The sequence below is a fragment of the Sorex fumeus genome, unplaced genomic scaffold, assembly GCF_029834395.1.
Source record: "Sorex fumeus unplaced genomic scaffold, SorFum_2.1 ptg000007l, whole genome shotgun sequence".
Classification (NCBI taxonomy): Eukaryota; Metazoa; Chordata; class Mammalia; order Eulipotyphla; family Soricidae; genus Sorex; species Sorex fumeus.
The window spans coordinates 38246298-38261984 of record NW_026606064.1 but is presented as its reverse complement, the minus strand read 5'-3'; the positions used below and the strand labels follow the sequence as shown (position 1 = coordinate 38261984).

General features: G+C 50.2%; 1 protein-coding gene across 2 annotated transcripts in view; it reads right to left on the bottom strand.

Moving 5' to 3' along the window:
• The window catches only part of ABCC8 (ATP binding cassette subfamily C member 8), an 84574-nt gene that overhangs the window by 42149 nt on the left and 26738 nt on the right, over positions 1-15687 (bottom strand). For both annotated transcript variants that reach the window (XM_056130876.1, XM_056130884.1), the window contains exons 7-10: positions 12711-12875; positions 8756-8911; positions 5658-5792; positions 5323-5485 (exon numbers count right to left, since the gene is read on the bottom strand). In XM_056130876.1, the coding sequence (XP_055986851.1) occupies positions 5323-5485; positions 5658-5792; positions 8756-8911; positions 12711-12875 (619 nt within the window). The remainder of the gene's footprint in view (positions 1-5322; positions 5486-5657; positions 5793-8755; positions 8912-12710; positions 12876-15687) is intronic.

Here is a 15687-nt window from a genome sequence, read left to right as displayed (position 1 = left end):
AAGATGTTAAAGGATGAAGATTCGATTTTCTATTTTCCTCATTATTTGCCTCCTGGGAAGCCCAGGCTCCTAAGAGCAGGTGAGACCCAGTCCTTGCAGGAGCTCACTGCATCCCTTCCTGCCCCTGCCCCTCAGAGAGTTGCTGTGACCCTGTCTTCCTTCCTAGACTGAGAACTCCCCCGAAGTCAGGGTTCTGCACCTCCTATACCCAGCATAGGTCCTGGTACCTAGTAGATGCTCAGCTAACACGTGTGAGATCAATGACTGAAAGACACAAAGAGGCATGGACAGATGAGAGTCATAGAAGGGAAAGCAGGGCCCTGGTTCTGATTCATGCAGGCCAGCCATGGCTCATGGCACTGTCCCCATGAGGCCACCATGCTAAGGACCTGCTTCCTCTCCAAAGTGCAGGGCGTTGGGATGGAGAGAGAGCTCAGTGGGTGAGGTGCTTGCCTTGCACGCGGCTGTCCCTGGTTAGTTCCGCTGCACCACCTATGGTCCCCTGAATACTGCCAGGGCTCACATCTGAGCACAGAGAAGTCTTTGATAGTTTCTAGGTACAATCCCTGTCTCCCTCTCTCCCCCTCGAAAAAAATCCAGGCCCAGGGCCTCACTAGAATATGGTACAGAGGAGAGAAGGGGCTGGAATGGAAGTCTCATAAAGGACACAGAAGGCCAGAGAGTACAGTGGCTTTGGTGTTGAACATTGGCAGGTCTGGGTTCGATCCCAGGCATCACATATGGTGACCCGGAGCCCCTTCAGGAATGATCCAAGTGCAAACATTTCACTGTTTGCTTTATCCTTTCTTTCTTCCCTTCTCTCTTGCTAGGTAAATAAAAATGTAGCTATAAAGTCCAGTCCTGAAACATTTGCGAACACGATGCCTATTTAGGCCTAACTACTTTGGTATATATCTCCTAAGAGAAAGCAATTTTCTTACAGAAGATTAAAATCGGCTCAGTATTTAAAATATATATATTATATATATTGATTTTTTTTAAGCCCCAAGCATCACTGGGTGTGACTCACTGACAGAGGAAACAGCGAGACCTTGGCTGGCTGACTGGAGAGTCCAGCACCACTGTCAGTCCTGCAAAACTGGTTCCCAAGCACATGGCCAGCCTGGACCCTGAGGTCACAGCTTCTTTAAAGAAAGTGAGCTCCCGTCGAAGGGGCGTGTCCCAGCGAAGCCCCGCCCATCCATCGAGGCACCCCCCCCCCCCCCACACACACACACACACACAGCCACTTACATAGAGCAGGGGTGAGGAGTGCCCTTTCCACTTGGGCATCCTTCATCTCCGTTCTTTTTTTTTTTCTCCTTTATGGGTCACACCCAGCGATGCACAGGGGTTACTCCTGACTTTTGCACTCAGGAACTACTCCTGGCAGTGCTCGGGGGACCATATGGGATGCCGGGAATCAAACCGGGTCGGCCATGTGCAAGGCAAACACCCTACCCACTGCACTATTGCTCCAGCCCCTCATCTCCGTTCTTTATTCGCTTTAGATCTCACAGAGTCTTCACATCTCCCTGAAGTTCACATCACCTCCATCTTCTCTTCTGTTCAATGGGGCCTTCCCTGCCCCCACTGCCCAGATAATGAGGATTAAGTGCACATAGCTGAGTGCTCAGGGCCAGCTATATGGATGCTCACTGGCTTCCCAGCAGAGGCCAAACCCCCAGAGAACAGGGAGCGGCTTTCCCAGACAGATTTTGATACCCAGGGAAACGAGAATTGTTTGCTTTTCCACTCTGGGTGCTCTGCCCTGCACTCAGGGATGCTGACAGCAGGCAATGGGGGGAGGGAGGGTGTCACTGAGTCTCCCCACAGGACTGAGCAGACTGAGCCAGGCTGCTGGGCCCCGTCAGGAAACAGGATTCGGGCCCATGAGGCTGGCACCGGGAGGATGAAAGCTGCCCCATTACCTGCAGCTAATGACCTGTGTCCTAATCCCTGAGGACAAAATAGAAGATAGGAGGCCCAGGAGGTCAATGAAAATGCACTCAAATTATCTACCTGCATCTGGGGGGGGGTCTCACTTCCCCCAGTAACCCCCAAATGTTACCTGCAGCTAGGAGGGGAGCACCTTCATTCCCCCCCCCCCACCCCCAGAGCCCACACCAAGACAGATATGGGAGGGAAAGCAAACATTGATGGCCTGGGCTTTCACAGGTCCCCTGGGGGTTCCCTCCTGCTCTTCTGAACCCCCCGGGACCAGCCCAGGCTGCTCTGCTCAGTCTTGCAGGTGGCTGAGTCCTGGCCTTGCTCTGGAGCTCTGGGCAGACCCTTCTTTCCCCCCAGAGTCCTATTGGTTTGTGACAACAAAGACCTTTTCCTCAGAGCCTGGGGGCCCTTCCCAAGGCCCTGGCCCCTCTGCTGAGGGCTAGCTGGGAACTGAGGCATCTTAGACTGCCAAGGACTTCAACAAGCATCCCAGGCTGCTGCAGAAAAGCAGAACATGGGTGCACGTCCTCCAGGGGCCAAGTGGCCGCCAGCTGCCCCCACTCATAGGGTGCTGTCCCTACTCTGCGCATAGGGTCCTGGGGTCTCCGATTTCCCTGCTCTTCCTCTTGCCTCTCTCTCCCCTGGCAGCAACAGGAAGCTGGCCAACCTCCCCTGGTTGTAGGAGGAGTGTCCTGGCTGTGGGACACTATAGCCCCTGTCCCTGGGGGAATACCTAGACGGAGCCACCTGGACCTGGAGTGCAGCTCCATAACCAGGGGTCACTGGTCTCGGGGAAAGGCAGGGCTGGCAGAGGAAGGAGGCTGGTGGGGGCCTGGGGCTGTCTCTCTCTAGCTCCCTAGATGTCTCTCCCCAGGGGATTGGTGGCCCTCAAGACCCCAGAGTTGGAGCTGAGAGGAAATGGGAGACTCTAGGGCCAACCCTGTTTTGGTGCAGCTCCAGCTGTCAGCCTCATGCCCAACTGCCTGACACACACACACCCTGGCAGGACACACACCCAGAAGCTGCTGCGGCTGGGGGACAGTTTGACCCTACTGGCTGGACCCCAAACCCCACCTGGGGCCTAGGACACGCTCAGTGCATGTCCTGCTTGGGGAGCCCCTTGGGGGGTGGGGTGGCCACTGGCCCCAGCAGAGCCACGTGACCACTGGCAGCACAGCTGTGTGAGCTCCTTTCCTTGCACTTTCCTGGCTCTCCAGCCCCTGCCTGCCACCCCCAGAGGCCCCGGAACTTTCTTGGTCATAGCAGAAGGGTCAATTCTAGGTGGAGGAGCAGTGGGGGTGCCCTGTTCTCCTCCTCGGTGCCCAGCTGAGTATGTCTTCCACCCTGAGAAAACAGCACAGAAATAGTGTCCCACTGTGTTCTGAGTCTGGTCCCTCAACTCAGCCTCCAGCTCTTCATGAGAAACAGCAGGAGGCTCAGAACCAAACATGGGAGAATGTCACTAAGCCATGGGGTTCAGGTCAGGAGGGCCTTAAGGAGGTGCCCCTCAATTTCCCATCTGAGAGACACACCTCTCCCCCAGTGGCCTGGCAGAAAACATCTTCCATTCACCCCTCCCCTTCCTGGTTCACAAAGATATTTGGGTTCACATATTCACAGATGCCCTCCTTTTGCAGGGGGTTTGGTTTTTGCTCAGGGACTACTCCTGGCTCTGAGCACAGGAATTACTCCTGGCACTGCACTGGAGACCATATGGGATTCCAGGGATCAAACCTAGATTGGTTGTGTGCAGGGCAGGCACCTTACCTGCCATGCTATCTCTGTGGCCCCACACAGATACTCTCTTTACCCTGGATAGTGGTGCTTCAAATTCAGTAACTGAGGGTCAGAGTGATGGTTCAGTGGGTAGGGCTCTTGCCTTGCACACGGCCCATCCTCAGCACCCCCAGATGGTTTCCTGAGGCCACCAGGAATGATCCCTGAATGCAGAGTCAGAAGTAAGCCCTGAGCACCGCTGGGTGTGACCCAAACACAAAGAAATTCAGGAAGTGAAATTTCCACCGTGGAAGCTCATCTGACCCTCTTTCTTCTGGTGCTTTATGTTTGGACCTTGTTGGCGGTACACTTGCCTTGAGTGATTTCTTGTGATCATAAGCATTCTATTATCTCTTTCAGACTATCTATTCACCTCCAGGTCTTGAGGGACCAATTCTCTGATTCCTGCCCCTGCAGAAATTCTCCTGTGATATTAATTCATTATCTGCTCCTTGTTCAGTCAGAGTTTGTCACTAGATTTCCTTGTTCTCTGGAAACGGGAGTAATAGGTGTGTCTGTTGGGATCTAGGACATTTTTTTTTTCCTTTTTGGGTCACAATGATGCTCAGGGGTTACTCCTGGCTCTGCACTCAGAAGTCACTCCTGGTGGTGCTTGAGGGACCATATGGGATGCTGGGGATTGAACCTAGGTCGGCTGCGTGCAAGGTAAACACCCTACCCGCTGTACGATCGCTCTAGCCCCAGATCTAGGAATTTTTAAATTTATTTTATTTTTGCTTTTTGAGTCACACCCGGCGATGCTCAGGGGTTACTCCTGGCTTTGCACTCAGGAATTACTCCTGGCAGTGCTCAGGGGACCATATGGGATGCTGGGAATCGAACCCAGTTTGGTCGTGTGCAACACCCTACCCGCTGTACTATGGCTCCAGCCCCAGATTTAGGAATTTAAAAAAAAAAAGCTTTAGGCCTGTTTGGCTCAATTTGCTGGACTTGAGGTTCCTAGAGCACCTGGTCATGTGTCACCCTCCCCCTGTGAGCACTGTAAGCAAGAGCTTCTGTTCTTCAGAGAACACCTTCTTCGGGTCAGGAGATGATTCATAATGCTGAGACCTGGCTTCCATCCCCCCCACCCCCACCTTGGCCCCAGCACCACCAGAGGTGAGCCTCAAGCACAGGATCAGGGGCAGCCCCTGAGCATCACTGGGTGTGTTTCCCGCCCCCGCCCCCCAAATCAACAACAGCAATGGGATAGAGGACCTTTCTCCTTCTAGGCAGATGGATGCTTCCCCTGGGGTCCAGGCTGCTCTGTCTGATTTAAAGCAAAGACATCCTCACACACAGCCGGGAAGCACCATCTTCTGCTGCTTGTTGCTAACCCATCTGCATCTCCATGGTCCTGTCCGTCTCCCACCTCTGTGTCCGGCAGTCCAGCACTGCTCCACTCAAGGTGGGCTCAGTATTCAGGGTACCTGACTGGATAGTCCACTAGCTTCCAAGACACTTCGGGGCTGGCCTGGATGGGATGATCCCAAAGCCTCCCAGTTTCCCCCCTTCCCTCTGGCTGCCCCCTCAGACCCTGACCCCACCCCAGCCCTTATCCCAGCTCCCCAGCAGCAGCAGTGGCAGCAGACTCACTGGAGATGGACGTGTAGACAGCGAAGGCCCTGAGACTGGTCATCTCCTTCTTACGTGTCCTCTCCACCCTGGTGCAGAAGATATTTTCCCAGGCGTACAGCTTGAGCAGTTTGATGCCACGGAGCATCTCGTTGGTTTGCTTCAGCCTCTCGTTGGAATATTCCTGCCGGGGATGACCAAGTCAGAGCTGACCTGGGGCCTCCTGCCTCCCCCCCCCCCCCCCCCCCCGCCTCCATTCACATTCGTCCTACTTCACAGACAAAGAAACTTCACAGACAAAGAGGCATGGATAGAGTGGACATGCATGGCCTGGGGGTGGGGAGAGGGACACTCACCAGTGTGCTCCGCTGGGCCTGGGAGAGCTTGGTGGCCACAAAGTACTGGACAGGGGCCAGCAGGATGATGACCGCCGCTCCAATTAAGGCACTGACTCCGAGGATGTAGTAGAGAAGAATCACGCCCACGATGATCTGCGAGGAGGGTTTCTGGGGGTGAATGCCTTCAAAACCCACCCCCCGCCTGACGCAGTCCCATTGGAAGGGGACGTGCCATGGTGTCCAGGTTTTTAAACTGTCTCCCAGGTGGTGGAGGAGGGACAAAGCGGGGCATACAGAAGGTCCCCATCTCTGCAGGAGGGCGGGCGTGCGGTAACCCTGGGTGAGTCTGAGGTTCACAGTGGAACCTCTGGGTTGAGTCTGGACCCTGGGCCACCAGACTGTGCTCTGCATGAGCTAAAAAGCAAGACTGCCCCTTTCATGCCAGACAGACTCAGTCTGGGCTCTGAGCATTTGCTCTTCTTTCTTCTGCTCCTGGCACCTTTGAAATTTTAGTGAGCTTGCCCAGAGTGCTCTGAAAGGAGAATTCACCAAGCAGTGCCGCTAGCTGTATGGAAATATCGCCTGCTTCTGAATATTCATGAGAAGTATAAATGACTCTTGCTAGCCCCCAGAGCGTCAGGATGACAACTTCCCGGGTTGCCTTCAAAGGCTGGAGCCTCGAAAGGCAGGGCTTATTCAGGAATTACTCCTGGCAGTGTTTGAGGGCCCATATGGGATGTCGGGGATTGAAACTGGATTGGCCATGTGCAAGGCAAGCATGGCTCAAGTTCTTATCTTTTAAAAGGTCTAGATGGCAAATTTTTTTTTTTCAAATCAGTCAGAGTCATCCTGGACAAGGAATGGGCCTTCTGAGCCCCCAGTGGTATTGTGAAATCCCGGTACCCTGCTACCACCAGGCTTGCACAATGAATCCTGACCAGAACAAAGACACTGTAGCAACTCCTAAATCTTGAGAGCTGACTACAGCTCTAAGTGCAAAGGGAAAGCCTGTGAGCAATGATGAACATCAAAGTAAATGATACTTCTTGATCCATGAGCAAAGGTAATTGATTTATGTGGAAATAATTTTCTACTCCCCAGGGTTGAGAGTCTGGAACAGAACCAGACGCAGGGCAGGTGGCTATTAGCTTTTAGTATTAATATTTCTAGCAATGTTGCATGTGAGCTAAACATTAAACGGAAGAGTAAGGATGCCAACGCAGCAGGCTTGGTGAGAAAAAATCACAACGGTGGTTCCAAAAAACACAACAGGAGCTGGAGCGATAGTAAAGAGGGTAGGGAGCTTGCCTTGTGCATAGCGGACCTGGGGTCTATCCCAGGCACCCCTATATGGTTCCCTGAGACAACCAGGAGTGATCCCTGAACAGAGAACTAAGAGTAAGCCCTGTGTACCACCGGGTGTGGCCCTCAAATGACTCCCCCTGCCCCCGCCAACCAAAAGCACAACAGAAGGGACAAAAGACCAGGAACTGGGTTAGAAGCGCTCACCAATCCCTTCTCCAGCCTTTTTAGCCTCTTGTTCCAGGGACCAGGGATGGCCAAGGGGTCTGGGGGGTGAACATCCATCAGAATCCTATCCTCCATCCCTCTCTCAAGGAGCTGCCTCTCTGCATAAGCTTTCCCTTCTATTTATTTTTTTTTTTAACATTTTCAAATATAAGCTGAACAGCTGAGAAGGAACAGTGAAATGGACCAGAGATTCAGGCTGATGAAATCTGCATCCAGAGAAGCTTTGGATTTCAGCCTAGTAAAGCCTTGACATCACAACCTGCCAGTGAGAGGCAGCTGATCACTTACCCGTTTATTCGTCCATGGCTGGCTTTGGGGCTTGGCTGATATCAACTAATGGAATCATCATAGCAGCTGCCCAGGGTGGGGATCATTCCCATTTCACAGATAGAGAGACTGAGGTTCAGAGAGTTTAAATATTGAATCAGCCTGTCTCACTCACTAAGTGCAGATGATTTAGCTGCACTAAGCAGTCCCCTGGGGTTGGCATTTTTCTAGGGATGGTCTGGGACCCTGAGCAAAGATGTGTTGGGATCACAATTTAGTGAGGAGGGACTGTGGATGGGCTGGTGTCAGCGCAGTCCTGCCTGGGACTCTCCTGCCGTCATGGTGTGGGGAGACTGCAGCTCCTTCTTAGCCAGCCCCAGTCGTGACTCTAACAGCAACCCTACTTTTGACTATCAGAGATAAATGCATACTGAGCAGAAAGAAAATAAAAATCGTTTGTAATCCTACCATGCAGCCTTCCAGTTCTTGTTTCTGTGTGAATCCACGCAAGTGTATAAATACACATCCCAATTTAGTCATGTGTGCACCGAGCCGGCTATTTTGGAATTTATTCTTTTTTGAGGAAAAATACTTCGTGAGGTTTTATACTTTGGGCCAGGGAGAGGGCCCAAAGGGGTGAGCGTGTGCTTTGTACACAGGATCCCCTGGTTCAATCCCTGCCCCAACCTGACCCCCAGTACCACCTAGAGCAAGTCCTGACCACCATGCCAAGCTGTCCTTCCCCTGGGCACTGTGACCCCAGAACAACTCCAAGCACCAACCCAGAGCCTCAAGCATGCAAACTGTATGCTCTGCCACTCAGCCATAGGCCCAGCCCTGCAAGCATGCCCTGTGCAGAATTATCTTACACACGTATGTTTAATATTGGCTGTAGTTTGTTTTAAAGGCATCACAATATCATCTTCCCTGATCATCGAGAGAAATGGTGAGCTCTCTCTCTCTCTCTCTTTTTTTCCTTTTTGGGTCACACCTGGTGATGCACAGGGGTTACTTCTGGCTTTGCTCTCAGGAATTACTCCTGGCAGTGCTTGGGGGACCATATGGGATGCTGGGAATCAAACCCGGGTCAGCCATGTACAAGGCAAACGCCCCATCTGCTCTACTATCACGCCAGCTCCTGGCCAGATCTCTTGCCAAATGTGAAATAGTACAAGGTGCCAGGGGTACAGCTCCTGACACCCCAGAAGATGACAGTGCAGACAGCAACGTGGACTGGAAGAGGTCGACTCCTAATCACTCGACAAGGACCAACAGATTCTGTATTCATGCCCCCTGTCACCTCCCCAAGCCCTCCTTACCTGGACTGGCATAGCCCAGAGGTTTGGGCACAGAAAGAAAAACCACATGAGCTGGTTGGTGTCGATGGCAACCAGGTTACAGATCTGTCCGGCGGTCATCTCGCCCATGGATAGGTTGGAGGTGGACAAATGCATAATTTTATTATAAATCTTGGTCTGGAAATGAGAGAGAAGGTTTTATACTCATCACCTGTGCTGAGGACCCAGGGCACTGTGTGTCTACACTGTGTTCAGTCTTTGCAGGCTTTTCCTCATGGGCCCTCTGAGCAGCTCTGTAAGGGGGCGCTGTGTAACTCTTCCAGCTCTACACACAAGGAAACAAACGCTCTGGGAGGCAAAGAAAAGACAGGGAGTCAGAGAGGCAGAATTTCAAGGAGGGGTAAAAGGTAAAGGTAAAGACCCTCCCGTTGTTCATTGATTTGCTCAAGCAGGCCCAGTAACGTCTCCTTTGGAGACTTTGTTGTTACTGTGTTTGGCATATCGAATACATCACGGGTAGCTTGCCAGGCTCTGTCGTGCGGGCGAGATACTCTTGGTAGCTTGCCGGGCTCTCCGAGAGGGGCGGAGGAATTGAACTCGGGTTGGCCATGTCGGCTGCGTGCAAGGCAAATGCCCTACCACTGTGCTATCGCAAGAGGGTAAGGCAACCAACACCCTTCCTGGATAAATCTCTCTCTCTTTCTCAACTTAATTAGCTCATAAACCTTAAAAGCAGATCTTCGTGTTCAGTTGTTTTCTTGATTTACCAGATGCCAGTGGACAATACATCTCAGAGCCACAAAAATGAAAAACTGGGACAAGCCTTCTGTTCCAAAGTGACTATTTACAACCAGGAAGTGAGAAAGTTCTGGGAAAGTCCAACTTAATGGAGCCTTGAAACAAAATAAGGGCTCAGCTTGTGCCAGCGTTATGAACATCAGTCAGCCCCACTGCTGTCCAGCACCCCCATGGCCCTCTCCTGACTCCTGAGGGCAGGTAAGATCAGATGGAGCAATGGCCTCTCCTGAGGTCTGAAACTAAAAGCGCTGCTTGTGCAGAGATTCTGTCTCCAGAAAGATGGCAACTTTCAGCTCCATGTTCTCCAACAAGAAAAAAAATTTTTTTTCTTTTAAATATCCAAGGGATGTCAGCTCTTTTGGGGGAAATGAGGGAGGGCACACCTGGTGTTGTTCAGGGCTTACTCCTAGCTCTGCACTCAGGGATCACTCCTGGTGGAACCAGGAGACCATGTGGCATACCAAAAATCTAACTGGGTCAGCAAGGCAAGCGCCCTATCAGCTGTGCTATCACTACGGCCCCTGAGATGCCAACTCCTAAGTGAAATTAGACCATGTGTTCTGTGGTAAGATGATTCTCAACCCTTAATCTATCCTTCAAGTAAGGCCAGGCTTTCCTGTGGGTCAGGTTTGCTTACAGCGTGAGCTGATTCTAAGCCACTTCGTGACTTGATATATACCACGGGAAGGTTTAAAATAATTGCAATGACCTTCTTTAGACAAATCGAAGCACATTCTAAGTTAGGTGAAATCAGTCTCCAAAGAGAAACGATACATGTAGTTTCAGTGAAAGAGCGTTGATCAAATCAAGCATAATGTGAAAAAACAGAGGACGCAGGCATATAGTTACTTGAGAGCTGGTACATGCATATAAAAAAAAAACCCTATATATAGTACAGGAATTGTGCCTAATGACTTATGCAAGAACAGTGATTATTCTCAAGATTATTCTGAAGATATAGACCTGTACCTATTTTCTGTAAGTCTTCTGAAAGGAAGAAGAATCCCTTTCTTTCTAATTTGTTTCCATAATTAATGCCAGCATTTCCTTTTTGCGCCACACACATTAATCCTTCTTACTAATGCAAAAGATTCACTGACAGTTTGATAAAACCAATTACATGCTAATACATAAAAAAATATTTGACTCTTTTAACATAATGAGAAAATATTGGGCCTGTGTGATTTATGACATTCGAATAGCAGGGAAATTAAATTACAAAACCATTCAACTAGAAAATTGGCTGTTGCTGGTGGTGGTGTATACCTGCTGTCACTGGTGAGGTCTGGGGGGGAGGCTGAGATTTTATGAGAGGTTCTCTGATCTCAGAGACAATTTGGTTCCTACCACCTCTGAAACTCCAGTGAATCTTGGATAATCTTGAATTTTCCTGTGCTCTTTCCACCTCTGAACCCCAGCGAGTCTGAATTGGTCTTAGATAGTCTCAGCACTTCCAATCATTCTCACAGGATGCCGTTCCCGTGGACTGACTTTGCTTCCTCAGTGAAACACCAGTGGGTGTGAGCAGTTCTGCCATGGGCAGCCACACAGTTTGCGTACTACACAACTCTGAGGCTGCCTCTTCATATAAATGTCACCGAGATAAACTTGGACCCTGGCACTGCTCCCAGCCCAGGCTGTCCCTTTCTCCTTTTAGTCCCTTTTCTGAAAACCTTCTGATCTTGAATCCCAGAGGGACCACTCAATGATTCCGAGGAACATTCTTCAAGAACTCGTATTTTTTTTTTTTGGTTAAAACACACACACACACACACACACACACACACACACACACACACATTTTGGGATTTGATAACTTCTGAGAATTCTGCTGCCTTCAGGGGGAAATAGTGAAACCTGTTAGTGGTTCCCCCATTTTTTCCCGCTTTTCCAAGGAGAATTTTTAGCAGGCACATGTAGATGTCTAGGATAAAGACCACACTTTGTAGCCTTTCGACGGATGACCAGTGGTCAAGTTCTCACCACTGGGGAGAGCTTGTGCGTTATGGTTTGATTTTAATTTCTTTCACGGCCCCCATGTTTATTTGTTTGTTTGTTTGCAAGGGTTGGGTGGAATTGGGACCACACCCAGCAGTACTCAGGACTTATTCCTGGCCCTATTAGTGCCAGGGATTCTTTAAAGTTAGCCAGGTGCAAGGCAAGTGCCTTAACCCCTGTACTATCTCTCCAGAGACCTACATCACGGCTTTTAAAGAAGCAGAATTTCCTCCTATGGTTCCACCTTTCTTCTCACTGCCAGGCACTGCCAGAAATAGTGGCAATTTCTAGCATCCTCTTGACTCAGGAGACAAAAGTCACGTGAGAAGACTGGCAGAGCAACACTGCAGAAAGGGGGATTGTGTAGCAGCCGCACCAGTCCCAACTCAAGATGAAAACAAATTGTCTTATGTAAACCACCCTCTCCCTGAGACGCCCTGCTTCAACAACCGCAGCCACATTCTTGTGGGAACCCTGTGATTTAGACAACCCTTATCACCACCTTGTCTAAAAGGGGCTCAGAATGCTTCCTAACTCGGCTCAACCTTCCAACCAGCTTTGAGCAAGGAGCCCCAGCTGACAGAAGCATGATTGCAGGCACCTAGGAGACCCAGTCTCCCACTGTGACCCGGAAGAAGACCCAGACCCAGAGTCGCGCTGTGACCCGGAAGAAGACCCAGTCTCTCACTGTGACCTCGAAATAATAGATGGGTCACAGTGGCTCCCTCACAAGAGTACAATGTTATAGTATGCCATAAACCTTTCTTTCTTTCTTTCTTTCTTTCTTTCTTTCTTTCTTTCTTTCTTTCTTTCTTTCTTCCTTCCTTCTTTTTCTTTTTTTTTCTTTTTTGCATCTGGAGAAGACTAGAGGAGGGTCTGAAGGAGGATTTTGCACCACATCTATACCCAGCAGGAAAGAGTTTGTGTGCTCTATGCATAAGTTTGGTCCCATTCAAGGCTGCGCAGCTCGTGCACAGTCAGGGCCGGGCGACAAGCATCACCTTCCCCCATTGCAGCCCAGGACATCTTCCGCTATCTCACATTGCCATATGGATGGGCATCGTTTCAAGGCACGGGGTAAAGGCAGCAAACAAATTCAGAGCAGATATAACTGAGTATCCTTGAGGAGGAATAAGGCCAGTTTTACTATGAAAAGAAGGGGGAGAAATCATGCAAATACCTGTATGGCTCCTCTCAAGTTAATTCCCGTTTCAATGGCCACGTAGTAGGACGCCTGCAGAAATGTCCTTTGCAGGAGGAGGGCAAGGAAGAGCAGCACGGCTAAGACATAGGCGTTGGCCAGGAACTCTTGGGAGGAGACAAAGTAGACCCCCAGGAACTGTGTCTGTGGGAAAGAGAAATTTGCAGGTGGCGGTTATGATCTGCTAGATGACCCGGTTAGTATCTGTCCCTATCCCATTATAGCCTCTATTCTAGAACTGTCCACGCTTGTCAAACCTATGAAACTGCTGACAACACCTCAAATAAAGCATTCTCCTGGCCTCAGAGAGGGCAGTCTAGACCAGTGGTTTCAGGCACCGAGCCATGAACTGGTGAGAATGTGAAAGTCTCAAGAGGTTGAAAACCCCTGGTTTAGACTTCTCAGTCCACCTCTGAGGGAGAAGAACAGGGCTCAGGTCCAACCTTGTGCCAGTGTGAGTCTCAGTATTGTGGCCAGCGGACCCAGAGGCGCTCCCTCTGAATGGAACGAGAATAAGCAGAATGAATCACAGTACAACCCCGAGCACAGCTGTTAGAGCCAACCCCACGATGCACGGTCTCTGCTTATGGGATCGGAGCCAGCTCCAGGCCTCGTCCCATACTCCCCAACAGTCTGTTGTGGAGTTATTTGGGAGCAGAGAAGACCAGTGAGAACAGGCCCCTGCAGGGTTCCCAGCCCAGAGAAGGGAACTCATCAGCTGGAAAAGTTGGCAAAGATTCTTGACCCCCGCCCTGAAGTCCTTTCCCCGGGAAGGGTCTTTTCAGCTGCACCTCCGGCCAGATCTCACATGAGATGCAGCGGAGAGAAACAAATGTTTGACTCTGTTGCTAATGATACCAGGGACCAACAGCCCATCTGTTTCCAAATTCAGCATCCCCAGCTCCCAGGAAAACTTTGATCTGGATGAGGTTCATGACTCGCCAGCAGGGCCAGAGCAATATTTCCATGAAGCTATAGTTCAACCTCTTCCCCTTCAGAGACGCTGCCCTGAGCCCAGTCAGCTATTTGGGAGGCTGTGGGAGTGGCTGTCAGCTGTGGAGGGGGGAAAGGAAATGATGGGAAGGTGCCTGAGGCCATGTCCTGCCTGGGGGACAGAGAATCAAGGTCAGGGTTCTAAACTATGTCCTCTTCTTGGGTCAAGAATTCCTGGCTCCATCGGGTAGACAGGGCTTCCTCCCCACAGACACATTCTTTTTTTTTTTTTTTTACAATATAACCTATATTTTATTTATCTGTTAAAATAAAATAATCCAAAAAATGTTCAGAAAGCTTATTCAAAAATCTATGCCTAATCCAATCTTCTTTAAAATTTATGGAAACTTAGCTGGAAGCCTGCCTCATAAGCGGAGGAGAAAAGGCAGCTGGAATAACGAAGGAATCACTAAGAAAATGATGGCTGGAAGAATCAGTCGGGATGGGAGATGTATGTCGAACGTAGATAATGGACCAAACATGATGACCTCTCAGTGTCTGTATTGCAAATCATAATGCCCAAAAGTAGAGAGAATATGGGGAATATTGTCTGCCATGGAGGCAGGGGGAGGGTGGGGAAGGGGGGTATACTGGGGAGATTGGTGGTGGGGAATGTGCACTGGTGGAGGGATGGGTGTTTGATCATTGTGTGACTGTAACCCAAACATGAAGACTTGTAACTTTCTCACGGTGATTCAATAAAATAAAAAAAAATTTATGGAAACTTATATTTCACTTATGTTATTTTTTTTGTTATCTTCTTTTCTTGCATCCATTAGATCTTTTATTTATTTATTTTTATTATTACTATTAATTTTATTTTTTAATGAATCACCATGAGGTACAGTTACAAACTTACAAACTTTTGTGCTTACATTTCAGTCATACAATGATCGAGTATCCATCTCTCCACCAATGCCCATTCTCCACCACCAATGTTCCCAGTATCCCTCCCAACCACCCCCACCCATCTTCCCCTGCCCCACACCCCCCACCTCGGTGGCAGGTGCATTCCCTTATATCCTTGGATGTTAGTCTCCTATTCCCCACAGACACATTCTTGTCTCTTGGTTCAATGGGCTCTTTAAGTCAGCGAGCACTGCTTGATGGAGCTGTTCCTGCAAATAGCTCTCTCTCCCTTCCTTGGGTGTGTGTGTGTTGAGAGGGTGGGTTTCTTTGGGGAATAGTAGGATGCAGACACAGGGAACAGACTGAGAGATGGAGTGGGAGGGGCAATTGGGCCTCATTGGGTGGTATGCAGGGACTCTCCCTGGCTCTGTGCTCGGCACGGAGTTCAGCAGTGCTCGTGGAATTATGTGCAGCACCGAAGGTGGCTTCCTGAGAGGCAAGTCCCTTCACCCCTGCTCTATGTCTCTGGTCCTATGATGCTTGCAGATTCTTAGTGAAAGGCCTTAAGATCCAGATCCCATCTGACTTGTCACAATGTGCTCGAGCGAGCCCAGTAACCTCTCCTTTGTGAGACTTGTTGTTACTGTGTTTGGCATACCAAATACGTCACGGGTAGCTTGCCAGGCTTTGCCGTGCGGGTGAGATACTCTCGGTAGCTTGTCAAGCTCTCTGAGAGGGGCAGAGGAATCGAACTCGGGTCAGCCAAGTAGGCTGTGTGCAAGGCAAACGCCCTACCTCTGTGCTATCACCAGCAGGAAAGGCAGCGGGAAGAAGGGAGGTAAGTGAGATAGGAGTGAGGCAGGAGAAGTAACCTGGATCCTAAAATTATTCTGTTGGGAGAGAGCTGAGCTCACAGGGAAGCCAGGGGCAGGGCACAATGCTAATCTGTGCAGATTCCATCCTCACAACACCCTCACAAGAAGGGCACCATCCTCAGCCCACCCTCCAGCAGCCGATTCAAGGTCACAGCTGGTAAGAGAACACATGGGAACATGAACGTGTGTGACGCCAGCAACGCTTATCGAGGGCCTGCGCCTCATCCAGACATTTGACC